General features: G+C 38.3%; 2 protein-coding genes across 2 annotated transcripts; one reads left to right on the forward strand and one right to left on the reverse strand.

The window, feature by feature from the left end:
• Positions 1–318: 318 nt before the first annotated feature.
• On the forward strand, positions 319–7038 carry LOC115793093 (cytochrome P450 3A40-like). The gene is made up of 13 exons (XM_030747851.1): positions 319–421; positions 514–607; positions 753–805; positions 1028–1127; positions 2468–2584; positions 2848–2933; positions 3026–3168; positions 3257–3381; positions 3678–3762; positions 4938–5098; positions 5198–5424; positions 6283–6445; positions 6534–7038. The coding sequence occupies exons 1-13, from the start codon at positions 354–356 to the stop codon at positions 6606–6608; spliced, it is 1497 nt and encodes a 498-aa protein (XP_030603711.1). The 5' UTR covers positions 319–353; the 3' UTR covers positions 6609–7038.
• Positions 7039–9136: 2098 nt separating this feature from the next.
• LOC115793369 (cytochrome P450 3A40-like) lies at positions 9137–17038 on the reverse strand. Its single transcript, XM_030748315.1, has 13 exons — positions 16862–17038; positions 16081–16174; positions 15237–15289; positions 14706–14805; positions 14111–14227; positions 13776–13861; positions 13551–13693; positions 13330–13454; positions 12485–12569; positions 11263–11423; positions 10938–11164; positions 9759–9921; positions 9137–9668 (listed from the first exon to the last, which is right to left on the reverse strand). The coding sequence occupies exons 1-13, from the start codon at positions 16927–16929 to the stop codon at positions 9594–9596; spliced, it is 1497 nt and encodes a 498-aa protein (XP_030604175.1). The 5' UTR covers positions 16930–17038; the 3' UTR covers positions 9137–9593.
• Between the last annotated feature and the right edge of the window lie 5445 nt (positions 17039–22483).

Genomic DNA, 22483 nt, shown 5'->3' on the forward strand with positions numbered 1-22483 from the left:
AATGGCTTTGTTATGGCAATGAAGAAGTATTCAAAACTGTTCAAAAAGAAAGCTGATTTACAGACCAAGGTCAGCCCAAAGCTGATCATTTCACACAGAAGAAATGCTAAAAATCATACATTTGTCCTTTGGCTCGCCTTCTAATTATGCTGAATGCAGTTAAATTGAAACACAGTAAGATAAAAAATGCAAAGGAAAAAAGTTTTAAAAGACCTCTTACACTTTATACAGCATTACAAAAGCAAATTTTGTCTCACAGACTCCTCCCACCACAGAGAGGCTTTAAAATCACTTGTTTTCCAGCCTTCTTCCACATTTCCTCACCTCGAGCGTTTTGTGGGAACAAAGTTCAAATGTTTTTTGTGTTGTTTTCAGCAGCGACATGGACTTTGCTGGCCCTGCTTTTTATCCTGATATTATTGTGAGTATTCCCTGAAAGAAACAGCTCGGTGTCAGACTGTTTAATTTACTGTCCAAGTGATGGTGTCAGATTTTCTCATTTTTGTAAAACAGGTATGGGATATGGCCATATCGGTTCTTCAAAAAGCTGGGGATACCTGGACCGAGGCCCCTTCCTTTTATTGGAACGATGCTGGGCATGAGGAAGGTACGCACAGAAACCAAACTCACCTTAGAGACTGGAATATGATGAGCTGACTTATTTGATCATTGAGGATTTGTCAGTCTTGCTGACCTGCCTGGCTTCAGTAGCTTTTTGACACTAAAACATATTTTCCTGTAACTTCTTGTAGGGATTTCTTCCTTTTGACCAAGAGTGCCAGGCCAAGTATGGGAATGTCTGGGGGTGAGTTGGTCCTTCAAGTATTCAAAGCCATGATCACTGGGACAGGATGGAATAATAAACTTCATATTCATATTTTTTATGAAGCTGTTCCTTCTTTGGGCCTGAAGTGGTAAAATTAAGATTAAATCTGAGCTGAGAATTTTAAAAAGATGCAAATCTCTTTTAGTTGAAGCATAACAAAGCATATATGTGTGTGTGTGTGTGTGTGTGTGTGTTTTGCAGCTTGTACGATGGACGAACGCCAGTATTAATGGTGGCCGACCCTGAAATTGTTAAAACTGTGATGGTGAAGGAGTGCTACTCTGTGTTTACCAACCGCAGGGTAAGAGGCTCCCCTTGTACACCAGAATGAAAATTTGATCAAATCATGTCCAATGAAAAGATGTCATTTGCTCTCACATTTCTGTAAAGTTACATCATTTATCAGATTACATGAAACCTTTGGAAGTCCTGTCAGTGCCACACTCCCCATGGAACATGAGGGCTGTTAACAAAAGACCTGGTTTGGTTTGAGTTGGTTTGGTTTGGTTTGGTTTGGTTTTTGCAACAATTACATAATAATTACATATGATACGTATTTCCAAATCTGTTTATATTGGCTTTATTATCTGAGGATGATGTGTTTAGGACAACAATAATATGACCACAAGAGCAGACTAAAATTATATGAAATGTAAATGAAGACATATTCAACTGTAACAGGTTGGACTTCTGGAGTTGTGCCTCATAGTTTCCACAAAGAGTTACAGATTTATTGTTGAGGACCTACATATACACACACAGCAGCCAAGGCAGCTGAAGCAAACATACTTCATCACTTTGCAAGCAAACTAAAGAACAACATTATCGGTTCTTACAGTAGCTGTATAGCATTTAGCATTTTTCTGCAACCACTTACTGTATAGCTGAAAGTAAAATCATAAGCAGCTGTGATTTATACCTAACATGGCTGTTGGTTTAATTCAATTCAATTCAATTTTATTTAGATAGCACCAAAGGACAACAGTCACCTCAAGGTGCTTTACATTGTAAGGTAGAGACCAGACAATTGAGTGTCTAGTGAGTGTTAATATGTTGATTCTCAACATTGTACTGGTGCTCTACTTTGAAACAGCCTTCTGACAAGAGAGACTTCTCAGGGCTCATTTACATATATTCATTCAATCAATCATAATTCAGTGGCAGGAGTAGTTAGATATTTTAGGGTAAGGAGCTTTTTTGTTTAGTATTGGAGTTAATTGAGAAGCCCGACATCAAGATCGCATCAAATGAGAATGTGACATAAATGCTAAGCTTTGTTGCAAAGTAAAGGGAGGAAACAACTGGCATGGCTCATCTCACAGGAAAAGCCAAAACCCGAAATCAAAATGAACTGGGGATTTGGACACTGATACAAGCCCAGATATGCAGCGCCAGCTGACACACACACGCACACACACACACACGCGCACGCACGCACGCACGCACGCACACCACATATATCATCAAACAAACCTGGAGTAAGAGGACAGGTTAATAATTACATTTTATTTCAGCCTGTTCAAACTGTTGTAATTGCGTATGCTGCTGCAGATTTTACATTATCAGAGCAAACTTCATGTGTTGTTATAGGACAGGGAAACACAGTAAACACTAAGTGTAGTTTCCTTTTCCTTGTCACAGGATTCTGGTTTTTTCAGTGAGCCTCTGGATGATGCAGTTTCAGTCGTCAAAGATGAAAGGTGGAAACGAATTCGCAACACCCTGTCTCCGTGCTTCACCAGTGGAAGACTGAAACAGGTTGATTATATATCGGCTCCGAATTATTATTCAATATTAGTAGTTATTTATGAACCCTCAAAAAAGAAATCAGTAACTTGAAGGACATTTTACAACGTCTTTACAGAATAAGCAGGAATTTAGCTCTTTTATTGCTTGTTTTATTTTGTGGCAAACAGGAAATGCAGGTATACTACTCCAAAACAAGATGAAGGTACCAACATTAGGACATTAACAATATAACATAATTCTCTTATTTTGTCTCCATTTTTTTTCTTTTAAAGGTTTATCCCCTCGTTGCTCGCTATGCAGAACGACTTGTTGGAAAACTTGCAGAAACAAATTTGGATGAACCCATCACTGTCAAACAGTATGTTGTTCATCTGTAATATGCCAGCATTTTGCATTGTTTGTCCTAAAATAAGTAACGCACTGACCACTTGTCTTTTCCGACTCTCATAGGTTTGTGGCTCCTTACAGTTTAGACACGGTGACCAGTGCTTCTTTCAGCGTGGAGACAGACTCCATAAACAATCCAAACGACCCTGTTAATGTTCAAATCCAGAAGCTCCTTAAAATCAACTTTGGGCTTTTCTTTTTTCTAAGTACGACCTCCTTTTTACTCTTACCCAAACTCCATTTGCTCACATTGGGTTTCAAATTGTGGTTAACCACTCTTTGCTCTCCTTACAGTGGCATTTCCCTTTGGTCGTCGCCTGCTAGAGCTCCTGAAACTTGAAATCATGCCCAAAGACACTATTAACTTTTTCTTCAACATCATCAAGAGATTTAAAGACCAGCATCATGAAGCCAAATCTGTAAGCATTAAATCTGTAAAGGAAGACTGACATTGTCTTGTCTGTATGCACTAACCCTTAGGTCATTTTCAAGTCCTGTTGTGAAATTTAAAGTCGAGACTTTTCAGCGTTCCTATGTTAATGTTTTAAACCGGACCCAACAAACTAGCGGCAATCAGATAGTAAAGCATGGCTTATCCTCCTTTATGGCTCTAATGGGGACCATGATTTACAACATGACCATATTGTTGATTTGGCCATTTGATAAAAGTTTGTGGAATTGCTGCTAAAACTGAATGTTGTCTTTTCTGATCTAGGCCCGAGGAGACTTCCTGCAGGTGCTGATTCAGAGTGAGATCCCAGAAAAGAAGTATAAAAACAATGAAGAACAGTCAAGTAAAGGTGTGTATTCACTGCAGAAGTAATCCATAAGAGGGTGAGCTAATGTAAAGAGTCCAAGACTGTCATCACTCTGTTCTTAATTTATACTCAGTTTGTTGTCCACCTTCATCAGGTCACATTTATGAGGTGATTCTGAAGACAACTCAAAATCAGTGGTTTTACCCAAAATCTTTCTTTTGACATTGATCTGCTCTTAAGTCTCATGTACAAGAGGCCTGCCAGTGTTACATATAACAATTCAGGAGCTGGACAATCATCAAATAAAGGGATGTAAATATCCCTGTAAATATTTATATAGCCAGCCTGGCTATGTATACTAAAATGTATATGACAACCATCAAAATATTATCTTAATACTACTAATACTAAGGAGCCATAATAATCTAATTATTAAAATAATGAAAAGGGAAGCATGGGGTGTGGTGGTTAGCACCCTCGCCTCTCACCAGGAATGTCCTGGGCCAGCTGGGGCCTTTCTGTGTGGACGAGGGCAGATGGAGGAAACTTATATGGTGTCTTCAGTGATGTGTTCTTGGGAAAAAATCCTCGCTGACAAAGTCTTAATGCATATATACAAAAGTTTATTGCAAAGAAACAGACAGTGTCAAAACAGGCGCTTTCCTTTGCGACCTGGGAGAGGGTAAGTCTCTAATCGCCCTAGCTCATGAGACAAAGGGACTGGCAAGAGTTATATAGTCAGCACCCACATTCTTGACCTTTGACCTTGTACCACATATAGTATTTTATGGAGAACCAGGTATAGCTTGTTTCCTGCATGTATGTAAGGTCATTCCCTTTTATGGAAGGCCAGAGACCTGCAAGAGGCCCTCTGCATTCTTCTTTCTTTGAGCTGAGGCCAAGCCTTCATGTTCAAGCTCATGTTACTTATTTTACACAAATTAATAAAGCCTAAGAGAAAGAGACCATATATGCATATATAGTTTAGCAGAGCAGTACAGACACCACACTTAGTGAACCAGGAAGTGGAGAGGATTAATAAGAAGGAAGTGAGTGCAGCTATGAAGAGGATGTAAAGGGTGGAAAGGCTCAGGTGACATACCTGGAGGTATGGAGATTGGCTGAAATCAGCGCTAGTCACTGATTACTCTGGAAGCACAGTGGCTTTGAATAAGATAATCAAATAGACACTGACCAAGACTTTGTTTTTTCCATAGGTTTGACTGAGCATGAGATCCTTTCCCAGGCCTTCATCTTCATCTTTGCAGGCTACGACACCACCAGCACCACTCTAAGTTACATCCTTTACAATCTGGCCACAAACCCTGATGCACTGCAGACCTTACACAAAGAAATCGATGCTAACCTGAAGAAAGATGTACAGTAATTCTTCACATAATTTGTTGCCATCTTCAGTTGTGAACACAATTCCCATATTTTCTTTTTCTTTTTGCCTTCTTCTTTATAATTTGCCTAGGGACCCATTTTATACGAGGAGTTGACCAGTCTACAGTACCTGGACCAGGTTATACTTGAATCGATGCGACTGATTCCCACTGTCCCTCGACTCGACAGGGCATGCAAAAAAACTGTGCAGGTGAATGGCCTCACCATCCCTGAGGGAACCGTGGTTGGGATTCCTGTGTGGATGTTGCACAAAGACCCACGTTACTGGAACACACCCGAGCTGTTCAGACCAGAGAGGTAAATGTGCACCATCACAAGCTTATCTAGAGCTCTTCCTCCACAAGTGAGTGTCATTCCTTAATTAAATCTGGGGCATTGTACTTAAATAAACAGTATCTACATGTTTTCCTGTTGTCCTGAAGTCTCTCCAGTGTTGTCTTAGCTGTTTGCTTTGAGTCATTGTTGTGCTGAAAGCTGAACTGTTGCCCCAGACTGAGGGTGCTGCACTTTGGAGCTGGTTTTCTTCAGTGTGCATTTGACTACAAACTGCGCACCAGTCTAATCACCACATAATGAGAATAATCTACATGATTCTGCTTCCCTGTAGGGATTGCATCAACAGATGATGAACAGTGTCTTCTGCACGGTTTATCCTCAGTGTGGCTTCCACCTAACTGCTGCTGATAGTCAGTTTCTTCCTGCTCTGTTAGATCTGGGTATCCACTGGTGTTTTTAAACCTGTGCTCCCTCAAAGCCGTAGAAATAATGATATATTCTTGCCCTGACCTACGTCTCCCTACTCTTCATGTTGGAAGTCTGCAAAGGGCTCCTCAAATATCATGGCTCAGTTTTTGTCCTGATATGTAATGTGAATTATGGGACTTTATGTATTTACAAATGTATGCCTGTGTAAACGTAATCCAAATAACTAAACTTGCTGCACACAGATTGCTTTCATGTTCTATGCACATCTTAAGGCACATCTATGGTGACAAGATTTTCTGTGATATCCTCTCATCTGATGTGTCTGTTTGTTACTGTTTAAAGTAGTTAGATTAACTGTGTCCTCTATAAGGTCAACTTGTCCCAGCATGCAAAGCTTTTTCTCTCTACATAGTGAATCTATGATTCTAAAAGTTTGATGGGTACCTGCAGGTTCAGTAAAGACAGCGGGGAGGAGGTGAACCCGTACGCGTTCATGCCATTTGGGCTTGGCCCTCGTAACTGTGTTGGCATGCGCTACGCCATCCTCATCATGAAGATGATTATCATTCGTCTCTTGCAGAAGTACACTTTGGAAACATGCAAAGAGACCACGGTAAGAGCAACACTGCCACATTCAGACAGTCACACTACTCTGCTGTTGTGTCGCTGATTTTACGTCCATTTCTTTTCCTTTTTTTTAGATTCCAATTGAGTTTAACTGGAAGTTTCAGCCTGTTCAGCCTGTAAAACTCAAGTTTGTTCCCAGAGAACAGTAGGCTGAAGTAGGCTCTAAATCCTATCAAACATGTTGTCTTATCATTTTTGTTTTAATGTGAGGTAACACGGGATGACATTCGCTGTTAAGTTTTCTATGACTAAACTTTAAAATGTTATCCAATCAACCCAGTGTAAACATTTGAATTGTTTGCAGTGTTAATGAATTAAATATATTTTAATCACTTTTATCTAAATTGTGTTTCATGTTTAATCAGATTTTTTTTTGTGTTCAAAAAGTACATCTACCTGTACCTGGCAGTGATGCGTGTGATCGCCAGCAGCTCATTTAATGGACCTGACAGTCTCAATAGAGATTTTTACAAGACTTTGACATTTCTAGATTTCTAATTGTAATTGAATGTATTAAATCATGTTTCTGCATGTTTTCACAATAAAACTAAAGGCCAGTCACAAATTCCCAAAACTGAGCGTCTGTGCTTCTGCGTTGCCAATATGGACAAATTTTTCTAGCCAAAAGGAATTGTTCCACATGCTCCGTCTCTGTCAGTATTTTAAATTGGACTTTATGTTAAACAGTACTGTATAAATATCTTGAGCCACCTATCACTTATTTATATTTTGCTTTAAAGGAGCCAGATCTTCTTGTAATGTTTTAAAATGCTCTTGAGCAATAGTTCTCCAGGCTTTCTGAAGATCTTTCAAAGTTTTTCTTTGGACATTGATTGCTTTTTCACCCATTTTCAGTCCAGTCCTGACCATTTTCAGAGTAATGTTTTTGTTTGTTTGTTTGTTTAGCCACTTAACACTGACCTTTGGGATGAACCCATAGGTCAGTGTGTCTACATTTAACAGACAACTTAGCAAAAAAAACAATTTTAAATTGCATCTTTTGGTGCTTTGTTACTAGCAGCCTGTTATAAACACACAATTTGCTCCCATTTCTTTAGTTGAATTCATGAAAAATGCCAAAAATAACAGTTTGACAGGCATAAGTGTTTCTGCATCAACAATGTGATTCCCAAAGAGCTACAAGCTCAAAACCTGTAATATCTTGTCCTTAAAAAAATCTGAGGAAACTGGACAAGTTGAGGACCAAAAAAAAAACACTGAGAGTCACATCCCTTAGAAATAGGAAAAGATCCAGAAAAGACCTGACACAGGACCTGAGAAATGCATCCTTCACTTGATCTGTTCACTGAAGCCTTATAAGAAATGCTCTCAGTTCTGAGAAGGGTGGCTGTCAAGAAGCTATTCTTAAGGAAGGGAAAGAGGGAGAAGACTGAGGTATGCCAAATTACACAAATACAAAGATTACAGAGAGCTGGGCTGAAAATCATTGGCAACAGGGCTGATGGCTTGATTAATTCAAATTAGAAATTTTTACTTCAAATCAGCATCGATATGTATGGAGGAGGTCAGGAGAGAGGTAGTCATCTTTAAAACCTGGTGGAGGTTCTGTCATAGTTTGTGACTGCATTTCAGCCAAAATGTATGCAATTATGAAAGCAGAAATGTACAGTCAGATTTTGATCTGTCATGCAATGCCACCTGTAAAGCATCTGATTGAACCTGAACCTTATACTAAAATGATTTAGAAATGTTTTACAGTATTGGTGATCACATATTTCTTGCTACTTCATGGTTCTTAGATAAATCCACTTCAGTCATTTTAGTTTAATCAAATTGTATCTTTATTCCATGATGGGAGGAAGGATTTGACATCAAAGAAGAAAGATGGGGACTCTGTAAAGTTGATAAGAGTCTTATGGATTGACACTGGTTTTGGATCAGTTTATTTGTGTATAAGACACTGATTGCAGCTCTAGTTTAGGCTGATCACAGACTAACAGCCTGCAGTAACTGAAAAACAAAAGGCTGAGGATCCAGATGTAAGAATAACAAGAAAGGACCAGATGTGACAATCAACAGAGAAATTTCTGAGTCCTACTCTCCCTCCGCATGCGACCTGAGGAATCTTCAGGTAAGTAAGGTGAAACCACACCCATTGTAGCAATTACTTACAAGAAGTTGCTCTTATAGAGGACACAGTTAATCTGTCTACTTGAAACAATAACAATTACATATGTAAAATGTCTACAAGCCTTAATACGGTCTTTTCAGGTACAGAATAACCTCCCACTTTCCATTCAGATCGTTTATAGGTGTGTTTATAGGTATATGTGAGGGATAGCCAATCAGAAGAAAGTTTGCTTAAAAGTAGTGGAAGGGCGATAAAATAGCTAGTTTCACAAAGAGGATGAACTGAGGAGCTGCACAAAGCTACTCTGGTAGAGTCCAAATATATAAATATAAAACTGGAAAACACCATAACAGGTCCATTTTAAATAGTGACTATTGCAATACCACTACAAAATACTGGTTATTGGACTGTCAGAAAACCAGAATCACACCTGTGAGTCCAGAGCAAGTCCTCCTAGCTGCTGAAGCTAGGTGGACAGGGATACCAACAACAGGTCTACAGTCATCACTGAGAGGTGTAGCACTGCCAGCACCTTATTTAATGGACCTGACAGTCTCAAAAGACATTTTGACACTTTGAAGCCTCTAGGTTTTTAGGTGTATTTATTAAATCATAAAGCTCACACACGAAAAGGCATGAAAATCTATCAAACTAACACAAAAAGAAAAGAAAAAGATTGAAAAAGGAAGAAAAGCAAACCTTAAACAAGTGTCACAAGATGATATGGATGTTTGCACTTTTTAGAAGTCACAAATCCAAGATTGTAATCAGCAAGAACCATAAAAAGAGGACTAAATTAAAGTTTGATGCACTTTTTGAACACAAAACAGTCAGATGAAACAATTCAATAAAAGTAATTAAAATTAATTTGATTTATTAACAATGCAAAAAAAAAAAAAATCAAATGTTTACACTGCACTGATTTCATAACAAAGTTTAGTAGTAGAAAAACTCAATATCATCCTGGCAGCAGTTGCCTCACATGAAAACAAAGTGATAAAATAACATGTTTGATAGGGGTTGGAGACGTTCCCTCTTCAGCCTACTGTTCTCTGGGAACAAACTTGAGTTTAACAGGCTGAACAGGCTGAAACTTCCAGTTAAACTCAAGTGGAATCTAAAAAAAAGGAAAAGAAATAGACGTAAAGTCAGCAACACGACAGCAGAGTAGTGTGATGGTCTGAATGTGGCAGAGTGTTTCTCTTACCATGGTCTCTTTGCATGTTTCCAAAGTGTACTTCTGCAAGAGACGGACGATTACACTCTTCATGACGAGGATGGCGTAGCGCATGCCAACACAGTTACGAGGGCCGACCCCAAACGGCATGAACACGTACGGGTTCACCTCCTCCCCGCTGTCTTTACTGAACCTGCAGGTACAGATCACATCAGCATTTAAAATTGTAGATATATAAAGTCCCATAATTCACACTGCATATCAGGACAAAAATTGAGCCATGAGCCCTTTGAGGATCCTGCAGAACCAGGCAAACATGGACTTGGTCAGGGATTAGGGACCCATTGACCACCCAGATCTAACAGAGCAGGGGAGACCTGCCAGCACAGCAGTAGTTAGGTGGAAGCCACACCGGGTAAAAACTGTGCATGAGGCACTGCTCATCATCTGTTGCTATAATCCCAATAGGGAAGCAAAATCATGCTATGTAGATTTTTTGTAACGCCTGTGAGAGTAGTGAGAATTGAGCAGAGGTGGCAAAAGTACAGACATTCTGTACTTAAGTAGAAGTACAAGTACTTTGGCAAAATTACTGGTTCAGCTTCTTTACTTAAGTAAAAAAGTACAGGCTCTGAAATGCACTCAAAGTAAGAAAGATTGTATAAATGTTGAATTCAGTGAATGAATCTCAGCATCAACAGCACTGATTCAAACTCATCTCTCCTACACTTCATATAACCTGTAACTCTGACCATGAACACAGCCTCTGTGCACCAGAACTTTACTGTACAGTAACAAAGTATTTGTACTTCGTTACTTCCCACCTCTGGAATTGAGGGGATGCTGTCAAAATCCACATGGAATCTGGGGCAACAGTTCAGCTTTCAATACAACAATGACTCAAAGCAAACAGCTAAGACAACACTGGAAAGTCTTCAGGATACACACAGTATCAGGCTGTTATTAACTTAAATTGCACAGAACAACAGTGAAGGGACATAAATGATGGCATTCATGCATATGAATGGCTGAATGTGCCATGTGGGTACTGTACATAACAGATGTGTAAACATAAGAGTGATATGTCTGGGTTACTCTTTTTTAAAACATAAAGTCTCTGGTTATTTAAGTACAATGCCCCAGATTTGAGTAATGACACTCTCTTGTGGAGGAAGAGCTCTGGATAAGCTTGTGATGGTGCACATTTACCTCTCTGGTCTGAACAGCTCAGGTGAGTTCCAGTAACGTGGGTCTTTGTGTAACACCCACACAGGAATCCCAACCACGGTTCCCTCAGGGATGGTGAGGCCATTCACCTGCACAGTTTTTTTGCATGCCCTGTCGAGCCGAGGGCCGGTGGGAATCAATCTCATTGATTCAAGTATAACCTGGTCCAGGTACTGTAGACCGGTCAGCTCCTCATATGAAATGGGTCCCTGGGCAAGATATAAAGAAGAAGGCAAAATAAAAAGAAAATATGGGAATTGTGTTCACTGTTGAAGATGGCAACAAATTATGTGAAGAATTACTGTACATCTTTCTTCAGGTTAGCATCAATTTCTTTGTGTAAGGTCTGCAATGCATCAGGGTTTGTGGCCAGATTGTAAAGGATGTAACTTAGAGTGGTGCTGGTGGTCTCATAGCCTGCAAAGATGAAGATGAAGGCCTGGGAAAGGATCTCATGTTCAGTCAAACCTATGGAAAAAACAAAGTCCTGGTCAGTGTCTATTTGATTACCTTATTCAAAGCCACTGTGCTGCCAGAGTAATCAGTGACTAGTACTGATTTGTGGAATGAAAGATAAATAAACTAACAGTTTCAAGTGTTTTACCCCAAATAATAGGATATGGTTATATCATTTATGATTTGTCAAAATTAGGAACACTTGTCTTAAAATGAAAGTGAAAAATTAGTTCAGTAGCCTCTTTTTTTTTGTTAGGATGGACTATTATAATTACTTACTGTTAAGGTCTAAAATGCTATATAAACAGTGGTAACCGGAACTAGAAAAAGAAGTCACATTTCAAACATACTCACTTCTCTTCAGTGGCTTCCTGTAAAATCCAGAATTGAATTTAAAATCCCTTAATGAACAAGCTCAAAGATCCCATAGTGCTATATTATCCTAATTGAGCACTTCACTTTCTTGTGCTTCATATCGTTGATGAAGCAGCATGGGAGGTGGAGCTTTCATTGGCCTCCCCTCATGAGGAGCGCCCAGTTTGGATTCAGGAGGCAGAAACCCTCTGTACTTCCTGTACTAAGATTAATATTAAGACCTTCTTTTTTAAAATAAAGCTTACCTGCTTTCCTGCAGGTGATTCAATATGTTCCTGATCTGAAGTCCAACCTGCTTAGTGTACATTTTTGATATGCAATGCTTGTCATTATTATTATCTTATTATTTTAATAATTAGATTATTTTATCCTTACAATTAGTATTGTTAAGAAAGCAACCAGGTTGATGGTTCTCACACACAGTTTAGTACACACAGCCAGGTGGCTATATAAATAGTTACAGGGATATTACAGAGATATTTCCAGCTCCTGACTCGTGATGTAACACTGACAAATTTGTATGTAAAACCACTGATCTTGAGTTGTCTTCTGTAAATATGGCATAAGTAATATGATGAAGATCAATAAAGAGTGTAAATTGAGAACAGTGATTACAGACTTTGAAAGATGGAGACTGAGACTTGGACGTTTTGTGTTACCTCACCATTTTCTGGATTACTTCTGTGGTGAATACACACCTTTACTTGGCTGCTCTTCATCATTTGTATACGTCTTTTCTGGGATCTCACTCTGAAGCATCACCTGCAGGAAGTCTGCTTGGGCCTGGATCAGAAAAGATGGCATTCAGTTTCAGCTACAATTCCACTAACTTGCTTATTGCCTACTGTGGGTAATTGAGAGAGAACAGCAGAAGAAAATTAGGAATTATATTTGTGGCATGCATAGACTGAATCAGAACATTTTATTAATCCCAGAGGGAATTGTTTCATTGCAGATGCTCACTTAAAGTGTAAACATGAAAGATAGAAAATGTGAACTCTGTAAAAAATGAAATACTCCAAAATTAAAACAATACTATGTACAGTTCAGACAAGATATTATGAAAATAATTCACAAGGCAGAGTTAGAAAGTTTGATAGCCCATTTAGGAATGATTTCCTGTGGCGTTCTGTGGTGCATTGTCTTGTTCTGCTGTGTCAGTAAACACTTTCCTGATGAGCAGATGGCCTCTGTCACTAGTTTCACATCCATTTGAATTCACCAATATGTTCACTTTGGTCTCCATTAGAATGATACAGGAAGAAAAGGCAGGGAATGCTTTACTATGTGATTGAGAAGTTGCCAATCTGCATGCAATATCCCAAGAGTTGCCCCTCATTTTTCATGTTGACTTTAAATCATCAGGATGCAGACACTGAAAAGACTAAATTTGACAACAGGACTTCAGTAACTAATGTGGGTGGTACCATATTTTATATACAGTTCATGGGGACATATTGCTTTTCTACTCCAATTTATATAAAATTTCAACTACTTGAATGTCAGTAGAATGTCAGTCTTCCTTTACAGATTTAATGCTTACAGATTTGTCATCATGATGCTGGTCTTTAAATCTCTTGATGATGTTGTAGAAAAAGTCAATGCTGTCTTTGGGTATGACTTCAAGTTTGAGGAGCTCTAGCAGACGACGACCGAAGGGAAATGCCACTGTAAGGAGAGCAAAGAGTGATTAACCACAATTTGAAACCCAGAGATACCATGTGAGCAAATGCAGTTTGGGTAAGAGTAAAAAGGAGGTCGTACTTAGAAAAAAGAAAATCCAAATTTTAAGTTTAAAGAGCTTCTGGATTTGAACATTAACAGGGTCGTTTGGATTGTTTATGGAGTCTGTCTCCACGCTGAAAGAAGTACTGGTCACCGTGTCTAAACTGTAAGGAGCCACAAACCTATGAGAGTCGGAAAAGACGAGTGGTCAGTGCGTTATTTATTTTAGGACAAATGATGCAAAATGCTGGATGAACAACATACTGTTTGACAGTGATGGGTTCATCCAAATTTGTTTCTGCAAGTTTAGCAACAAGTCGTTCTGCATAGCGAGCAACCAGGGGATAAACCTTTTTTGAAAAATAATGGAGAGAAAATAAGAGAATTATATATGTGGGTCAGAAAACAGATATGGACTCACTGATAGTGTTGATACCTTTATACAAACTCTTACTTACTACTATGTCATTATTTCTTTGTCCATTTCATGTGTTATATTATTTAGGAATTAAAACATATTTGAGCTAGAAAAACTTATTACTTCTTGTGTAGACATGTTAAACACAGAGGTGGTTAATGAACTCAGGTGTGATATCAACCTGTTTCAGTCTTCCACTGGTGAAACATGGAGACAGGGTGTTGCGAATTCGTTTCCACCTTTCATCTTTGACTACTGTAACAGCATCATCCAGGGGTCCACTGAAAACACCAGTATCCTGTGAAAATGTTATGGAAATGACTGTTTGCTTCCTCCAACATCTCCCTGTCCCACAACAATTTTATGAAGTTTTCTCAGATAATGTAATGTCTGCAATCACCATTATCTCTGTGCTGATTCCATGTTGTGCATATTCATATGGAACTTCCTTTGGATAGCTCCATACACATTAGTAAATACACCAGTGCAAAGTACACAAATACCAACATCAGCATACATAAATACAACAGTTTGAACAGGCTGAAGTAAAATGTAATTATTAACTTGTCCTCTTACTCCAGGTTTGTTTGATGATATAGATCTAGGGAAATATGTGTTAGCTTTCTGGAAGAAAGTACAATTACTGTAGCCTCAGTCTGCTTTACAGAGCAAGAAAGATAACATCTGTATGTTTTCCTCCGGTTTCTCTGAAACAGTGAAGTGATGACAGCGATGAATTTTCTCTCTGGTATACAGTAGCAAGAGGAGGCTCTTACCCTGCGGTTGGTAAACACAGAATAGCACTCCTTCACCGTCACAGTTTTAATAATTTCAGGGTCAGCCACCATTAATATCGGTGTTCTTCCTTCGTACAACCTGCCAAAGGAGAAAAAAAAGGCCTTTTGCAATAGCACACTTCACAGCTAATCATTTATTAGACATCTGGATATGTAAGCTGATTTTAGTTGCTTTGGCACTTTGGGCATTTCATCCCTAAATAAAGTAAAATTGGTTGTTATGCTTCTGCTAAAAAAGATTTGCACATTTTCCATCTCAGCTCAGACTTAATCTATTTTACCAATTCAGGCATAATCTTGTGTATTATTCCATCCTGTCCCACTCATCATCTCACAAACTCAGTCACAGTGGCTATTTGCATTTCACATTTTTGTATTTTTGCATTTTTAATGTGCTGTGGGTTTGTGTGGCTCGCATCACAAACATATTTTGATATCAGAAGTATTCAAATCAAACTCCTGGTTGATTTGAATACTTCCTCTATTATTAACAATGAAGCAACAACTCACCCCCAGACATCCCCATACTTGGCCTGGCACTCTTGGTCAAAAGGAAGAAATCCCTACAAGAAGTTACAGGAGAAAATGTGTCTCAGAGTGAAAAAGCTACTGAATAGAATATATGCATCAACAGTATACTGTCATGGTCCTGGGCCGTCTGCCCAGCGTTTTGTGTTTTTTAGTTTATTTTCCCTGAGTGTTTAATTCCCAGTGTGTTTTGATGATCTTGTTCCCTTTGTCTCTGTCTCCCCTGCTCCATGGTCTTGTCTGTTTTGTCCTGATGTCTTGTCCCTGACCTCCTGTGTTTTCATGTTGAGTTATTCCTAGTGTTGTGACTAGTCTGCGTCTCTGCCCCGTGTCTGTGTGCCAGTTCCCCGTATGTAGTCTGCGTGCACCTTGGTTAGTCACTTCCTGTATTATTTTGACAGTCTTGTGTTCCCTGTGCTTTGTGTCTAGTTTTTGCTAAACCCTGTTATTAGTTTCATTTGCTTCACCTGTTGCTCCCGGCTGTTTCCTCTTGCCCTGATTACCTGCTGTGTATTTAAGCCCTCAGTGTTCATCTGTTTCTTGTCGCGTCGTCTTCAGTGTTCCCTCGTTGTGTATGTCCCTCCTCTGTAACTATTTTAGTTTTGGCATCTGTCCAGCCCCTGCCTCGCTGTGTTCTAGTTCCTGTTAATTTTTCTAATAAATCCTGCTTTGTGAGTCTGCATCCTGGTGTCCAATCCTGCCTGCCACACACACGCCATGACAGTATACAGAGAAATCAAGCAGGTCAGTGAGCCTGACAAATCGGATCAAATCAGTCAGCTCTTCATTTTCCAGTCTCTAAGGTGAGTTTGGTTTCTGTGCGTACCCTCCTCATGCCCAGCAGTGTTCCAATAAAAGGAAGGGGCCTCGGTCCAGGTATCCCCAGCTTTTTGAAGAACCGATATGGCCATATCCCGTACCTGTTTTACAAAAAGGAGAAAATCTGAGAGTTGGACAGTAAATCGAGCAGCCAGCCTGATACCCAGCTGTTGCTTTCAAGGAACAGTAAACAATAGAGGAGCAACAAAATTCCAGGTGCGGCTGACTTTGCTTTTATTTTTATTCACATTTGGCTCACATATACATAAAATACATATCAACACATTACGTTATATTTATATTTTCAGAAGGCTCCAGGGAAGAGGGCTGTTATTCATTTGTTTTCCTCCTCCTTAAGTACGTAACAATTTTTCTGAAAACATCGCTGCTGATCATTCTTCTATTGCCGTTTTGGCTTTTGTCTTCCAGATATGAACATTTATTACACACATAATTAGCCAGAATAATCTTCTCTTACTGTCGACTACTTTTTATTCAAACAAGCCATACATCACAGATATCAAATTAATGTTCACATCAAAGCCTAACATTTTGCATCTTTTTTTTTTTTTGCATCTTATTTCTGTCGTTCGGTAGCACTTTAAGAGCAGATGTAAAGTTTCGTCTTCGTCACAGTTACTCATCGGATTTTTCTTTGTTGTGACATAACTGCACTGCACAATTATTCTAAAGAAATGAGCCACACGGTAAATTCTGACGCGGCTGACTGCAGCGACTTCTCAGATAAGGGCTCACTTGACCGCAGTAAACAGTCGAGGAATACTCACAGTAATATCAGGGTAAAAAGCAGGGCCAGCAAAGTCCAGGTGGTTGCTGAAAACAACGTGAAAAACATTCTGACTTCGTTCAGACTAAAAGCGGGGAAATGAGGAAGAAGGCTGGAAAACAAGTGATCTTAAAGCCTCTCTGTGGTAGGAGGAGACGTGTGTTTATGAGCTGAAAGGTTAGAGGCGGTGTTCCGTCGAGTCGCGTTTCCCTATCAGATAGTTTCCCCCTCGCCCCACGCGCCATAAAACGGTATCTGACGGCGGTCATTGGGTCACCAGTTACAGTCTCCCAGTTTATTATCTGATGGCTTTATGTCACCCATCAGATACCGTTTCCCCTATAATAAACTGGGGGAACGTGTGAAATGGTCAGCTTTATGCACTTTCAATCACAGACAAACCATATTGTCTAGTTTCTCTGTGATTGACTTTTGACATAAAAGCTTTTCTTTTCTTTTTTTTTTTTTTGCATCTTGTGACATTTTGTGCGAAATTGTTCAAGCTGCGCGTGCTCAGCAGTTTTTTTAATCCTCACCTTTTCCCACAGTAACCCAGGAAGTCCAGTAAAGCTGATGTAATGTCACTGACACAGGCTGCTGTAAAACGATCACGCGCATTAGCGTGCCAAGGGTTACTGTTTAATTAATTAATTATGTATTTAACATGGGATTTATTGGTACTCTTACACACCTGTGGCATTTACTCACTGACAAACATGCAATACTTCGTTTATATTAAAACTGTGTAATCCAAAGCAATGAATTAAAAATACAATTACACAATCGATTGTATAGAATTTGAGTATAGAGGTTTCGATTTCGACTGTTTTCAGTTCACTTGTACGACACAGATTTCTGACAAATTAATATTTTTGACTAATAATTAGTAACACTGTTTTATTCATATTTATGCGGTTTATTTTCACATAGCGTTGTACTAAGACGATTCGCTTCTTTGCAAAAAACAAGTAAAGATCTTTAATTTCTTCCTCTTTTCTCATAGCTTTGTGGCGGTGTGCACAGTCTCTTCAGTACAGGGTTAGCAGCTATAATTACATTGGAGCGACGTGTAAACATTTCCAATTCTACGAACATGTCTGTACTTCCTCTTTGACCTTTTTTTTTTTTTTTAAGAATGCAGAATGAAGCATAATACTGTAACGTTGTAAACACACTTCCACAGTCGGCGATGTTCACAACAAAGGTCGTCTTTATTAGCAGAAAAACGGCTGCTGTAGGCCACAGCCACGCCAACCACAACTCCAACAGCGGAACAGCAACACACACACACAGGCAAGCTCTCGGTCTTTTCTCTCTCTCCATGCTGCCTTCACGAACCTCCCGAACAGTCCGAAATCCCACAACATCAACACGCTCTCTAACTAAGAGAATCGCTACAATACTATCAGCTTGAATCTGGTAATAGTTATTTTCCACTTTCAATCACAGACAAACTATATTGTCTAGTCTGTCTGTGATTGACTTTTGACATAAAAGCTTTCGTATTTGTTACTCTTTTTTTTTTTCTTTTTTTTTTTTTTTTGCATCTTGTGACGTCTTGTGAAATTGTTCAACTTGCGCATGCTCAGTAGTTTTTTAATCGTCACCTTTTCCCACAGTAACCCAGGAAGTCCAATAAAGCTGATGTAATGTCACTGACACAGGCTGCTGTAAAACAATCACGCACATTGAGGTTTATGAGGTTTATTTTTCGCACAGCGTTGTTCGTAATACGATACCCTTCTTTGCAAAAAACAAGTAAAGATCTTTTATTTCTTTCTCTTTTCTCACAGCTATGTGGAAGTGTGCACACTCTCTTCATTACCGGCAGGTACAGGGTTAGCATTGGAGCGCTGTGTAAACATTCCCAATTCTAGGTTCTTCCTCTTTGACCATTTTTTTAAGAATGCAAAATGAAGCATAATAATCTCACCTTGAATCTGGTCTTAGAGCTAGTATTTCATAGGCTGTCATCACCTGATAAAATTTATAAAGATAAAATTTATTTCTCTGCCTGCACTACAAGTTAATTCTGAAGCTATTTAGAAACATTTTACAGTATTGATGAAATAATCATTGCCATTTTATGATTACTAGATAAATCCAGTTCATTGATTTTAGTTTAATCATATTATGTGTGGATATTCTATGATGGGAAGGAGGACTTGACATTGAAGAAGACTGACAAAAGTTAAATTCGTCTGTGATAACCAGGGGCGTAGGAATGAGTTTCCTATTGGGGGGGGACACATATCGGAAACCTGACAAATCCATAAATACTCTGAGAAAAGCATTAAAAAAATGCTATTTGATCTTTTACTTTCTTATTTTTCAAATGTTTCTTGGAAAAATAGTGTTGTGTACACTTATATGATTGCATGTATAATTTACATATGTATATGTTTTATAATCATAGGACGTGGGCAAACTGGCGTGATCACAGATAAATGTTACCAGTGCATAGATAACTGTTACCAATGCACAGATAAATGTTACCAGTGCACAGATAAATGTTACTAATGCACACATAAATGTTAGCAGTGCACAGATAAATGTTACCAATGCACAAATGTTACCAATGAACATATAAATGTTACCAATGCACAGATACTTGTTACCAATGCACAGATACTTGTTACCAATGCACAGATACTTGTTACCAATGCACAGATACTTGTTACCAATGCACAGATACTTGTTACCAATGCACAGATACTTGTTACCAATGCACAGATAAATGTTACAATGCACAGATAAATGTTACCAGTGCATACTTACCAATGCACAAATGTTACCAATGAACAGATAAATGTTACAATGCACAGATAAATGTTACCAGTGCATACTTACCAATGCACAAATGTTACCAGTGAACAGATAAATGTTACCAATTCACAGAAATATTACCAGTGCACAGATAATTGTTACCAGTGCACAGATAAATGTTACCAGTGCACAGATAAATGATACCAATGCACAGATAAATGTTACCAGTGCACAGTGCACAGATAAATGATACCAATGCACAGTGTCAGTTTGGCCGGTGGTCCCTTGGCGTTTAAACAGAGGCGTGAGGCTGAAATAAACTCATCTAACTTGAGGTCTTTATTCAATAAATAGGCGCATTTCACAGTCATCAAAACAAACATAGCAACCACCATTGCTCTACAAGCAAATGGCTTCCCTTTTATACTCCCCCTGTCACAGGTGAGCATCCAGAATGGTCCAAGTTTGGGTGCAACCAACAAAGGAAACACAATAATCCCATTCCCAAAACCAAACAAAATCCAACACAAAGAATGAACATTTACATATATACAAATTCCTAAAAATATTTCAATAACATGCTTTTTTTTAAAAAACTGATTTTATACATCTATATTACAACTCTTTAATCTAAACTCCCCTCACGTGATACTTTGGTTCACCCCAGGGGCTCATAAGCAGGTGATTGAGGTACCTTCAATCTTTTGCTCCACACCCTGCTGAAGAGACAACTAGGAGAAAGTGAGTACTGCTAACCTTAACACATAGCAAATATTTACAACACAGAATGAAAATTATGAAACAGATTATTGTGAACAGTTCTGACTAAGGTTTTTCTTTCTATACAGGTAGGATGGCCAGTCCCCCTCCATTCCCTCACCCCTCACAACTGCCACAACACAAACCAACCCAAATCCAATAAAGAATCCTCCAAACAATTAATGTGTTCTTTTTTTATATAGCTTATTTAAAAACCTACTACTACATAAGCAGGTAAAGGTAATGGAACCCCTGGTCTCCATTACACACAGATAAATGTTACCAGTGCTCAGATAAATGTTACGAAAACATAGATAAATCGTCCCCTTAGAATTATAAGGTTCTGATATTTTTGACGAAACTGAGTTATTGTCATATACTTATTTGCTGACCACTTATGAACAATATGTAAGAGATTTTTTTTCAAATGTATTTATTTTTGGGTGTTTTATTCATAAAATGTTCTATCTGCAAAATCAAGCTTTAACTTGGTACTATAAGGTTCTATCTGTGAACCAATAGGCACTTGAAATGTTCACAAGAGAGCCAATCAGGCTGCTTCTTTTTTGTAACTTGGTTCCCAATGTCAAGCAAAGGAACAGAGGAGATGCTAGAGAAAATGTTTCATGGTAAGCTGGGGCTGTTTACAAGACATCTAAAGCTTGAGGATTTCAAAAATGAGTTGACAACAGACAGAAGTACTAATGGCAGGAAAATTCTTAACTCTTGATTTCTTTTTTTTAGATTGCACTGAGCTGTTTCTTTGCACTGTTAGCTACGAAGCTAGCGAGCTAACACTAGTTTTGTATTATTTGTCTGTGGTCAGTGCTAACATAAAAAAACAAACAATGTAGTTGGTAATATTGAGAATAGTCAAAGGTCATAATATAAGTTACCTCACGTATAAAATACTATTGATTGAAGAATGACTTCAGATTTTAATATATTGGATGGACAAGGTCTCCCATCCCATGCATGAAACTGTTGCTGAGCTGGAGAGCTCCTTCAGTGACAGACTGCTGCATCCTAAATGCACAAAGGAGCGTTACCTCAGATCCTTCCTCCCAGCAGTTGTAAGACTTTATAACCATCACTGCTCCCAACAAAAACCACAATAACCTACACAATGTAGGATAATATATAATATACTGTAAATAGTCCGGCCTGTTAAGGTTCAACACACAGGCACATCATGTACATTGTATATAGTGTTATTATTAGTAGTATTAAGGTTAATCTTGTTTGTTGATTTTATATATATTCTTTTCTTAATAGTGTAAATTATTATATTTTTATTTATATTTATAATAACTGCGGCTGCTGTTACACCCAAATTTCCCCTCTGTGGGACAATAAAGGCTGTTTCTTCTTCTTCTTCTTCATATTCTATGACCTGGCAGTGGTACCATGCTAATGAGCTCTATTTTTATTTCTGTCATCAAACTCCAGAAGAGCAAGTAAAAGAAAAAAAACACCAGAAAAGGGACGCAAAGAAATTGTTACATTTTTCCTAAATAAATACAACCGAAAGAAAACAGTTCATTGTCAGTGACATTGTTTATAGCAGAATGATTTTAATTAAAGATCCAAGTTTTAAAAATCTACCTTTTAAGTGGGATGAGTTTTTATTTGGATTTTTGTACTCCGTGGACATGGACTCAGAATCTAAATGTTTATTCACAATTTTAAAGAATGCTTTTTCAGGTAGATTGCAGCTTGTAAAATGTAAAAAGATCTAGGCTAAATGGGGAAAAAAAAAAAACATTGTGGTAAATTGTCCAGAATTTGTTTGACTCTCTGTACAAATTTTATTGAAATTTGAGTTTGTTTATATGTCAAAGTATACGCCTCCTAAATTTATATCAAATGTGTATTTTGTTCTATTTATTTATTATAAATTTTATTTTTACTTGTTGGTTTTCATATAATTATATGTTGAGTTATCTTAAGAAAACTTTGGAAAAATAAAGGATGGGAAAAAAGAGGGCTCAGTCTGCCAACATGAGTTTAATGAAAAGTTTGATTTTATTTTTTTTTTTTTAAATTGTACAATTTTAAAATTGTGTAATAGATGTTGTGCAGCAAGGCAGCATGGTGG

Source organism: Archocentrus centrarchus, chromosome 15 (assembly GCF_007364275.1).
Source record: "Archocentrus centrarchus isolate MPI-CPG fArcCen1 chromosome 15, fArcCen1, whole genome shotgun sequence".
Classification (NCBI taxonomy): domain Eukaryota; kingdom Metazoa; phylum Chordata; class Actinopteri; order Cichliformes; family Cichlidae; genus Archocentrus; species Archocentrus centrarchus.